At 33.3% G+C, this 11,730-nt stretch overlaps 2 protein-coding genes across 2 annotated transcripts; both read left to right on the plus strand.

Moving 5' to 3' along the window:
- Nucleotides 1-544: 544 nt before the first annotated feature.
- Nucleotides 545-2,874, plus strand: LOC132314073 (disease resistance protein Roq1-like). Its single transcript, XM_059812986.1, has 4 exons — nucleotides 545-1,678; nucleotides 1,887-2,150; nucleotides 2,262-2,753; nucleotides 2,836-2,874. Exons 1-4 carry the CDS (start codon nucleotides 545-547, stop codon nucleotides 2,872-2,874), a joined length of 1,929 nt encoding a protein of 642 aa, XP_059668969.1.
- Nucleotides 2,875-4,099: 1,225 nt separating this feature from the next.
- LOC132311484 (disease resistance protein RUN1-like) lies at nucleotides 4,100-11,446 on the plus strand. Its single transcript, XM_059809396.1, has 6 exons — nucleotides 4,100-4,849; nucleotides 6,638-7,739; nucleotides 7,896-8,183; nucleotides 8,291-9,229; nucleotides 9,344-9,836; nucleotides 10,778-11,446. The coding sequence occupies exons 1-6, from the start codon at nucleotides 4,350-4,352 to the stop codon at nucleotides 10,816-10,818; spliced, it is 3,363 nt and encodes a 1,120-aa protein (XP_059665379.1). The 5' UTR covers nucleotides 4,100-4,349; the 3' UTR covers nucleotides 10,819-11,446.
- Nucleotides 11,447-11,730: the final 284 nt, after the last annotated feature.

Raw genomic sequence — 11,730 nt, forward strand, 5'->3', positions numbered from 1 at the left:
GGTCAAATCCTAATCCTAATAAGATAAATGTTTGAGCTTGACTTACCTAAAAAAATAAAAATATTTTTTTATTGGCTATGAAACTCACACACTCACTTTGTCCCTTTAGAAATTGGAATCCTCACACCATCCACTCTGAAAAATAGATAAAATATAGCTGAACGACAAAATCCACAAACAACAAAAGTGAGATCCATAACTAAATTGGTTTTTATTTACTTTTATATTTTAAACATGTTTCCTATATCAATTCATTGTAATGCGAAATGGATTATAAAGGGTTTACTTGAAATTATACATGCCAAACTAAAAATCTTTTTTGTTTACGTTTCCTTTATTTATTTATTTCTTTTATAATATGTTAGGAAACAGAATGTTATCAACATGTTAAAGCTTTATTAATTTCTCTATAACACTTTGATTTACGAAATCAATTTAAATTGTTTAGTATTATTTACATATATATGAGTTATATCTGAGAAAACTATTTGTTATATAGTAACTTGAATTTTTTATTTTTAATCAGACTAATTATATTTATTTAATGTGCTTCGTATTTAATAGGCACGTTTATCAAAACTATTGTTCGAGGAATATCAAAACTATTGTTCGAGGAACTTTAAAAGAATTGGGGAGGCATGTACCATTTAATGTTGCCAAATACCAAGTGGGAATAGAAACTCGTGTCAACAATGTGATCGGTTTGCTAAATAACGGGTTAGAGGATGTGAAAATTGTGGCGATTTGTGGAACTGGTGGGATAGGAAAGACGACCGTTGCAAAAGCTGTTTTCAATCAGATATTTGATCAATTTGAAAGTCGTTGTTTTCTCAATGTGAAAATAGTTTCAGAACAACATGGTGTAACTTATCTACAACAACAACTCTTGAATAACCTCTTGATGGAAGATGATCTAGAGATATGTCATGTTGAATACGGGATCAATATGATAAAGAAAAGACTCTGTCATAAGAAGGTTCTTATAGTTCTCGATGATGTGAATAGTTTGAAGGAATTAGAAATTTTAGTTGGAGCAAATGATTGGTTTGGTTTGGGAAGTAAGATCATCATAACAACTAGAAATGAACATTTGTTGGTAGAGAACAAAGTTGATCATGCAATATATAGGGTTGAGCTATTGAATGAGGATGAATGTTTTCAACTTTTTAGTTGCCATGCCTTCACGAAGAACAATCCTGAAGAGAATTATTTGAAAATCTCATGGAGTGTAATAACTTATGCCCAAGGCCTTCCATTAGCTCTTGAAGTTTTGGGTACTTTATTATATAAAAAAAGCATAGAAGAGTGGGAAATTAATTTGGATAAATTAGAAAGAATCCCAAACAGAAAAATTCAAGATGTTCTTCGACTGAGTTTTGATGGCCTTGATGACATGGATCAAAAGAATATATTTCTCGATATTGCATGTTTTTTCAATGGATGGGATGAAAAAAATGTTATGGATCTACTGGAGAGTTGTGGTTTTTACCCTCGAATTGAAATACCTATTCTTATCGACCGGTCACTTCTAACTATCACGAATGATAGAATATTGAGTATGCATAATGTGATACAAGAAATGGGTAGAGCAATTGTTCTTGAAGAATCACCTGATCCTGACGAACGCAGTAGGTTGTGGACTTTTAAAGATAACAAAAAAGTACTTGGAGAGAATACGGTATGTTCTAACTACATATAAGTTTATGCAAGTAATTTGCAAAAGATAGACTTATGTTCTGATTACATATAAGTTTCTGCAAGTAGTTTGTAAAAGATAGACTTTGCTTTTATCTTCTTTCATATAAGCACTTGTAAACTTGTATTCTTTTACTTTTAATTAGATGTTAATGTAATTTGGTAACTTACATCATGTTTTTGGTCATCAGGCGACAGAAGCAATTAAAGGCATTATGCTAAACATGCCAGATGGCCATCTATCAGAGGAGTTACTTATAATTAATGCTGATGTCTTTGCAAAGATGAAGAAACTAAGACTGTTAAAACTTAGTGGGCCCGTACGGCTTTGTGGACAGATTACATATCTTGTTTGGGATGGTTATCCACTTGGTTTTCTGCCATCCAATTTCCATCCACAAAATCTTATTGAACTTCAGCTTCCAAGTAGCCCTATCAAACAAATTTCAACTGCAGTCAGCGAAAGATCCTCACAGTTTCTTTACGCACTTACACATACACATGATTAGTACCGTTGAGTTTATTGGAACTAATTTATTTGTTTCATTCGCTTATTCTCTTTGCAGTCTTCAAAAAAGTTAAAATCGCTTCTTCTTAGTTGCTATCGATATTTGAAAGAAACTCCTGATTTGTTCAGTCTCCCATGTCTCGAGGTTTTAGATCTTATGGAATGTGTAAATTTAGTTAAGGTTCACCTTTCCAGCGGAGTTCACAGCAGGCTTGCAAGTGTGCATCTCAGCGGATGTATAAAACTCAGTAGTTTGCCAAGAAGCATTCAGTGGACAAATCTGATAGAATTTAATCTGTCAGGATGTGTAAAACTGGGGAATTTTCCAGAGATTCAAGGGGATATGGATCGTTTGGAGAGACTTAGATTAGACAATACTGGAATAAACGGTTTACCATCATCATTTGAGCATCTTAATGGGATACAGATATTAAATCTAACGGGGTGCCAAAAGCTTAAAAATGTTCCAAACAACATTTTTTGTAGAATGAAGCGTTTACAAGACCTTTATATGGAAGGAGTTGCTATGACACAGTTACCATCATCCATTGTACACTTGAGTAACCTTGATATGGAAAGAGTTGCTATGACCATTTTTTTTTTTTTTTTTTGGTACATATACATATACACAGGCGGCCTATAATATATATTCTATGTTCTTGGAAATTTGAAATGAGAAAAGAAATATTAGAGAAGTGAAGAAACAAATGATCCTTAGAATGACAATGTGGACTATTGTAACAAGGGTCATTTGTCCCACGTCGGAATCAGATGGGAAAGTAATTGGGTATAAATGGGTGGGTATACAGCACTACCCAATAGTTCGAGTTTTTGAGTAAATGGGCAAGCGCCCACCCATTACAGTTGGTATCAGAGTCAGACCCAGTCCTTAATCCAGTGCCGCGCCCGGCCCGGAAGGCGTCCGGGTGTGCCATCCCGGGTAGGCAGGGTGGCCCAACCGCAACGAGGGCGTTGCGAGTTTGGGTGGGGGAGAATGTAACAAGGGTCATTTGTCCCACATCGGAATCGAATGGGAAAGTGATTGGGTATAAATGAGTGGATATGCAGCACTACCCAATAGTTTGAGTTTTTGGGTAAATGGACAAGCGCCCACCAGTTACAACTATACATACATATTTGAGAGCACAAAACTCTCTCTCTCTCTCTAGTGTAATAGTGCTTTTCACTCTCTCTCTCTCTCTCTAGTGTAATAGTGCTTTTCACGAATAATTGTTTCATTTATCATTTTAAGAATTGTAAATGAAGTGAATAATTCCAAAATGAGTACGCACTAGAAAATTTATCTTTTTTCGGGACAACTTATTCACAAAGCAAAAGTTGGAAGAACTTTTATCAAGGACTTTGTCACCATGATATTGGTGTGAGATGGAGATAAGTTCGTTGATAAAGCGATGAACCTACTAGGAAGGCAAGATTCAAAAGACTTTGTTCATCATGATATTGGGTGTGAAAGTGAAAGTTGCAAAGTGTCAGAAGTGAGACTTGTTAGATATTGGATTCAGATGACAATTGAAATATGTATAAATAGGTGGATATGTATTATTATCTAATAGCTTGAGTTTTTAAGTAAATGAATAAGTGTTCACCCATTATAGTTGGTATCAAAACCAGGCCCAATTCTTATCGGGTGTCATGCCAAGCACCTGACCCGAAAATGTCCTGATCCTCTAATTTGACCCACCTGAAGCTTTCACACACTACAGATTATTATCGGACTGAATGATTGAAAAATCCAATCAACAACTTGCATCTGCATATTTAAAAAATGAAAAAATAATTTCCACCTAAAAAGTTTTTTGTTCTTATCAATAAGGATCGCGACAATTGACCATCAAGTTCCAACTCAAATCATCCTCCAAAAAAGATTCCATTCAAAGTCACCAGCAACTTCCTCTCACCTGTATATTATTCATTCCGCAAAGAAAACCTTTTTTTAAGGGAGGAAAGTTCACAGCAACTTCTTTGTGTGTACATTCATCCTCCAAAGTAAAGCTGAGTATTAATTGGAAGGAAAATAATTGCTTGGCAAGCTTAGCCTTCAGTTATATAATTGTTCAAAAGAGAGCTTTTCCGAAGTATTACAATCGCTTTGAGTAATTCTGCATTCACAAATTAGCGGTTATATATGGCTGCTGCTTCATCATCGTCTTCTTATTCTTTGCTTCGATGGAATTATGACGTCTTCTTGAGTTTTAGAGGCGAAGATACTCGCAAGAATTTTGTGGACCATCTCTATATGGCTCTGCATCGCGGAGGAATTTACACTTTCAAAGATGACAAGAAGCTTGAAAAAGGAAAATCGATTTCTTCGGAACTCCTCAAGGCCATTAAAGAATCGAGAATGGCAATCATTATATTCTCAAAAGACTATGCTTCTTCATCGTGGTGCTTGGATGAATTGGTGGAGATCATTGAATGCAAGAGGACGATGAGACAGATAGTCTGGCCAATCTTCTACAATGTCGATCCCTCGGACGTACGAAAACAAAAGGGAAGTTTTGGTGAAGCATTTGCCAAACATGAAGAAACTTTTGGGGAAGACAAGGAAAAGGTGCAAAGGTGGAGGACTACTTTGGTTGAGGCAGCAAATCTAAGCGGATGGGACTTGAACAATATTGCAAATGGGTAAATTAATTCACTGCTCTAAGTATAACATTACATCTGCTTCTATCAATATTTTACTTTATTATTATTATTATTATTATTTATTTATTTATTCTTATTTAAAACTATGTCCTAGTCTCCTAGATCTGTGACTCGTGTTTGCCCAGATTAGTTCCAAGTAATTATTATTCCATTTGAAAATTAGTTCTAATTATGATTACTTTGGGAATTAATCATTATATATATATATATACCTCCCAAATTAGTTCCAAAAACAAAACTTATTGCGGTCCAGAAGGTATCCGGGCCAGCCACCCTACCTACTAGAGTGGCTTGATTGTAATGATGGCGTTGCGAGTTCGAGTGAGGAAAATATTAAAAGTTTGTACCACGTCGAATCCGGATGAGAGAGTAAATAAGGTATATATGGGTTAGATAGCCACATCTTATAACTTAGGCTTTTGGATTGCATCGCGAAACATCCACTAATTACGGTAGTTCCTATTTCGAGGTGTTTGGGAATTGTTTAAAATAATCATTTTATAACGAGGTGAAATAATTATATATACTAGGGAAATTGCTCTTCAACCCTTATAATGACCTTATAACCCCCTTAAATGGTATCCCTTTTTTATTTTTTGAAAAAAAATAAAATTAAAAATAAAAATTTATAGTCTACCAAGCCTTATGATGACTTTCAGAAAAGCCTGGATTGCTATCCTGTCCAGATCAAGAAGATAGATAATTAAGGGAGGTAGGATAGAAAAAGGGCAAGAATAAGATTATGATTGATTTTTTTTTTTTTTTTTTAAATTTATATAATTTTACAATAACAGGTGAATAAATTATATAATTATATATCTGCTACGAACTAGCCAGACCTCATTCTCACCTACTTCTTTATCTCCATTGTTGCTGGTGATATCCATCTCGCATCCATCGTTGCACTACCATTGTGGATTAGAGTAGGAAGATTACGCACACACTTTTCACACTTTTTGAAACTATATTTATATGTTTATATATATATATATATATATATAAATCATTGATGTTTGACGTTTTATTGATAAGTGGAATAAACTTAATTTATTTTTGCGATGATGATTAAGTTTTTCTTTTTTGGTAAGTTAATTTGGTCAATAACCTGGCTAAAAATTTAGCAGTCATATCTCCTCCTCCTTTTAAAGATCGATAAATTGGTTGGTCAAATCCTAATAAGATAATTGTTTATGCTTGGCTTACCTAACAAAACAATAATTTATTTTATTTTATTTTATTTTATTATTTTTTTTTTTTTTCATTGGCTATGAAACTCACACACCAACTTTGTCTGGGACTCGAATCTTTACTATTCACTTTAAAAAATAGAGAAAATATAACTGAACGCAAGATCATTAATAAAGGAAAAAAAAGAGTGAGATTCACAATTAAATTAGTTTTTTATTTACTTTTATATTTTAAACACGTTTCGTTTATTAATTTATTCATTGGAGTGGGAAATGGATTATAAAGGGTTTACTTGAAATTATACCAAACTAAATTTCTTTCTTGTTTACGTTTCCTTTTTTATTTTTTTAATTATTTCTTATAATATGTTAAGAAACAGAGTGTTATCAACATGTTAAAGGTTTAATTATTAATCTATCTCTAACACTTTGATTTACGAAATCAATTTCACTTGTTTAGTATGATATATATATATATATATCAGTTACAACTGAGAAAACTATTTATTATATAGTAACCAGAATTTTTTTTTTTTAATCAGACTAACTATATTTATTTAATGTGTTTTGTACTTAATAGGCATGAGGCAAAGTTTATCAAAACAATTGTTCAAGAAACTTTAAAACAATTGGGAAGGTATGTACTATTAAATATTGCCAAATATCAAGTGGGAATTGAAACTCGTGTCAACAAAGTGATCGCTTTGCTAGATAATGGGTTAGAGGATGTGAAAATTGTGGGGATTTGTGGAAATGGTGGAATAGGAAAGACCACCATTGCGAAAGCTGTTTTCAATCAGATGTTTGATCAATTTGAAAGTCGTTGTTTTCTCAATGTGAAAAAAGTTTCAGAACTACATGGTGTAACTTATCTCCAACAACAACTCCTGAATAACCTCCTAATGGAAGATGATCTAAAGATATGTCATGTTGACTACGGGATCAATATGATAAAGGAAAGACTCTGTCATAAGAAGGTTCTTATAGTTCTCGATGATGTGGATAGTTTGAAGGAATTAGAAATTTTAGTTGGAGCAAATGACTGGTTTGGTTTGGGAAGTAAGATCATCGTAACAACTAGAAATGAACGTTTGTTGATAGAGAACAAAGTTGATCATGCAATATATAGGGTTGAGCTATTGAATGAGGATGAATCTTTTCAACTTTTTAGTTGCCATGCCTTCACGAAGAACAATCCTGAAGAGAATTATTTGAAAATCTCATGGAGTGTAATAAATTATGCCCAAGGCCTTCCATTAGCTCTTGAAGTTTTGGGTACTTTATTATATAAAAAAAGCGTAGAAGAGTGGGAAATTAATTTGGATAAATTAGAAAGAATCCCAAACAGAAAAATTCAAGATGTTCTTCGACTGAGTTTTGATGGCCTTGATGACATGGATCAAAAGAATATATTTCTCGATATTGCATGTTTTTTCAATGGATGGGGTGAAGAATATGTAATGGATCTACTGGAGAGTTGTGGCTTTTACCCTCGCATTGAAATACCTATTCTTATTGAGCGGTCACTTCTAACCATCACGGATGACAGAATATTGAGTATGCATAATGTGATACAAGAAATGGGTAGAGAAATTGTTCGTGAAGAATTTCCTGACGATCCTGGTAAACGCAGTAGGTTATGGTCTCTTAAAGATATCAATGAAGTACTCAGAGAGAATACGGTATGTTCTAACTACATATAAGTTTTTGCAAGTAGTTTGTAAAAGATAGACTTTGCTTTATCTTCTTTCATATAAGCACCTGTAAACTTGTATTCTTTTACTTTTAATTAGATTTTAATGTAATTTGGTAACTTATATCATGTTTTTGGTAATCAGGCGACAGAAGCAATTAAAGGCATTATGCTAAACATGACTCATGACCATCTATCAGAGGAGTTACTCGTAAATGCTGATGTCTTTGCAAAGATGAAGAAACTAAGACTGTTAAAGCTTAGTGGGCCCGTACGGATTTGTGGACAGCTTACATATCTGTCAAATGAATTACGTTATCTTGTTTGGGGTGGTTATCCACTAGGTTTTCTGCCATCCAATTTCCATCCACAAAATCTTGTTGAACTTCAGCTTCCAAGTAGCCCTATCAAACAAATTTCAACTGCAATCAGCGTAAGATCATCTGAGTTTTTTACGCACTTACTTACACATACACATGATTAGTACCTTGAGTTTATTGAAACTATTTTATTTGTTTCATTGTCTTATTCTCTTTGCAGTCTTCAAAGAAGTTAAAATTGCTTCGTCTCCGTCACTGCCCATATTTGAAAGAAACTCCTGATTTGTATAGTCTCCCATGTCTCGAGTATTTAGATCTTACAGAATGTGTAAATTTAGTTAAGGTTCACCTTTCCAGCGGAGTTCACAAGAGGCTTGTTGCTTTGTTTCTCACTGGATGTATAAAACTGAGGAGTTTGCCAAGAAGCATTGAGTTGAAAAATCTGGAATATTTTGATTTGTCAGAATGCTTAAAACTTGAAAAGTTTCCAGAGATTCAGGGGGATATGGATCATTTGGAGTATCTTAACTTACAGAATACTGGAATAAAGGATTTAGATCCAAGGGGGTGCCAAAACCTTAAAAATGTTCCAGACAACATTTTTTGTAGAATGAAGCGTTTAAAATACCTTTATATGAAAGGAGTTGCTATGACACAGTTACCATCATCCATTGTTCACTTGAGTAACCTTAAAATACTTCGTTTCTCTCATTCATTTTTGGGAAAGAGAAAAAGAGGTAATTCAACTTATTTGCAACTGGAAATGCTCTCCGGTTTGTGCAGTGTAACTTATTTACAACTCAAAAACTGCAATTTATCAGAAGAATCTTTTCCGAATGATATGAGCAGCCTTTCCTTTTTGACATATTTAGATGTGAGTGAAAACAATTTTGTTCACATACCAGCAAGTTTCATTCAACTCAGGAAACTTGGCTGGATTAATTTGGAACATTGCAGAAGCCTCCGAACGTTGACGTCACTTCCGCCATCCGTAAGATATGTGAATGCACATGGTTGCAAATCATTGGAACGGTATTGGATTAATCCAAGTAGTGAAAGAAGTCCAGACAATTGGAGATTAATATTCAGTGGGTGCCACAAATTGGTTATGGCTGAGAGGAACAACATGCCAAGTATATCACCAGAAAGTCTGCCCCAGGTTCCCCCTATCTCTTTTGACACACACACACACACACATATAGATATATATATATGAGGAATAACATGCCAATTATATATAATATATATGATCTATATATGTTTTATGCAACAGGAAAATTTTGGAATCGTTTACCCAGCAACTGGGATTCCGCATTGGTTCAACCATAAGATCGAGGAGGAAGTACGTTTCGAAGAAGGAAGTGGGTTTCAAAGGAGGAAGTATATTGGGGATCATTACAACAATGTCAAAGGAATTGCTTTCTTTGGTGATGTTTTGGAATTTTCTGAAAGTCATATCTCAACATCAATGGTTATTAGTCTCTCAATCAATGGTTATTTCTTACCGTATCTGGTATTCCCCTCGGAGAGTTTATCAAACCAAGCAATTTTTACACACTTCACTGAATATTACGATGGCGATGAAAAGGCCTTTCGACCAATTATAAATTTGATGAACAAGAAACCAAAGCTCAGCGCAGGCCCTCCCAATATTTGTGATGATTCCTGCTACATTGAGGCTACAATTTACTTTGCACATGGGAAGCTCAAGAAATGGGGTATCCATATCGTAATGGAGTCGGACCAAGCTGAGACGTCAAACCAAGGTGAGTAGACCTAGTTATATTCAGTAATTATTATGTAAATAAATTTCATCTTTCTCTTCAAAATTAAATTTTCAAAACTCAATCCTTAGAATCACACCAACCACCAACATTATTTTTGCACAAGTCTATTATTTATAACATAAAGAGATTTAGAACAAGATCACACTTTTCACTATGGTTAATGTGTCGGTCTTCTTTATGTTTTATTCAATCAAAATAGAAATGGAAATACTCAGCATGGAAATTTTGGCTCAGAATCCATAGTGAGAAATTCGTTTCTTTTCATTTCATTTTATATTATTTCATGTATTTAGCTTTTGGGTTTTTGATTTCTTTGATTTTAAACTTTCTGGAGAATATTATAATATTATGAGGACTTATAATTACGTTTTTTTTGTCTACTCTGGTTTGAACTTGAATTAGAGGGTTTCTAGTTTTGGGGGACTTTTCTGGCTTTTAGGAATACTCAGAACTTTGATTTCTTATATTGGCACCATTAGATTGATAATTTAGGCACATATCCTATGAACATTCTAGATATTTGTCTACTTTTACTTCTTATTGCAATACGGGCATTACAATTATTTATTTATTTATTTATTTTATCATGTTTTGTTATATTGGGATTATATTATATATAGTAGCATTGATTCATATTTGGTCATTGAATATTTCCTTTCAATTAGTTTTGATATATCTTCTCGTTATGCATTGAGCATCTAATAATTTGCATGGTCTGGTATTTAACGAATTTCCATGGTTTTTTTTTTTTGTTTTTTTTTATTTTTTTCCTACAAAAGCTAATTAAATGGCAAATTTTGGACGCCTTTGTAATGTGTTAATTCAATTAGTTTTGTTATCTGTCAAAACCAATTTGTTATGCCTTTTATAAAAATTTATGCAATTTTATGCACTAATTAGCAAACATGTCTCTTCATTAGCTCCTAAAAGAATCATCTCAAATTTGAGGAAAGTTAAATGAAAGAAGTCGAAAGAAAGAAACAAGTCAAGGCTAAGGTACGCAATGAGATTACCTATTTCTTATTTCTTGGTTTTTCATTTATATTTTCTTAGTTAGTATTCACACGCACATAACTCCGCTAATGCTTAAATTCTTGATCTCTCTTTGAAAAGTGTAGAAAAAAGGGAAAAGAATACGGAGATTTAAGGTTAAGTTTTGTTCTTAGTCTTGTTAACTTCATATTAAAGACATCCTCTGTACAGCTTGCCATTGTGATCGATGATCAGTGAAAATTTTTCAATAAATAAATTAAGGCTTCTAATGAAATTTCTTGTACCCTTTGTTTGTGTTCAGGTTTAATTCTATTCTCATAAGTTTCTTGTACTGCAGAGCTTGGTGTTTAATTCTCTGCATCCCACGTCAAGGTTATCATCCTTCTGGAGATAGAAAAAAGCAGGTAGAGCAATTGTTCTGCTCTGTACCAAGTTAGCATAAAAAAAGAAGTTGTTTCTGGTAAAACAAATGGAGATATAGAAAACATTTGTGTAGCTTTCGTTATATGTTCTTGTATATCTACATTTTCATGGAGGTTCTTTAGATCCATCCATTTGTATATGTTCCAATTAAGATTTGTTGTGTTTTAGCTGCAGGAATCACAATTGCAAAATCCCTAATGCCTCTGTTGTATGTACTTGAATGTGTTTTAGCTGCAGGAATCACAATTGCAACTTGTTACTGAAAGGTCCAAGTATTTTATTTTGGGAACGAAATTTATTATTTTTTATTATATTAATTGCAAATGAATTATCAAATTTATTCCTATGGATTCACATCATTTAATTTTTATAAGTTTAATGGAAGAATTTTAAATTAGTAATATTATAAAAAATATTGTATTAACTTTTCAAATGGAATACTTATTTTGAAACTCAT

Source organism: Cornus florida, unplaced genomic scaffold (assembly GCF_030987335.1).
Source record: "Cornus florida cultivar Cherokee Brave unplaced genomic scaffold, ASM3098733v1 CherokeeBrave_3.0.0_Hap2_Chr06, whole genome shotgun sequence".
In the NCBI taxonomy this organism is placed as follows: Eukaryota; Viridiplantae; Streptophyta; class Magnoliopsida; order Cornales; family Cornaceae; genus Cornus; species Cornus florida.

Excerpts from the sequence above, each read along its gene's own strand:
- LOC132311484 (XM_059809396.1), top strand. The coding sequence starts at position 4,350 with ATGGCTGCTGCTTCATCATCGTCTTCTTATTCTTTGCTTCGATGGAAT. Across the intron at positions 7,740-7,895 it reads AAGTACTCAGAGAGAATACG|GCGACAGAAGCAATTAAAGG; the intron begins GTATGTTCTAAC and ends TTTGGTAATCAG. Across the intron at positions 8,184-8,290 it reads AAATTTCAACTGCAATCAGC|TCTTCAAAGAAGTTAAAATT; the intron begins GTAAGATCATCT and ends TTCTCTTTGCAG.
- LOC132314073 (XM_059812986.1), top strand. The coding sequence starts at position 545 with ATGTGCTTCGTATTTAATAGGCACGTTTATCAAAACTATTGTTCGAGG. Across the intron at positions 2,151-2,261 it reads TCAAACAAATTTCAACTGCA|TCTTCAAAAAAGTTAAAATC; the intron begins GTCAGCGAAAGA and ends TTCTCTTTGCAG. Across the intron at positions 2,754-2,835 it reads CACAGTTACCATCATCCATT|GCGGCCTATAATATATATTC; the intron begins GTACACTTGAGT and ends ACATATACACAG.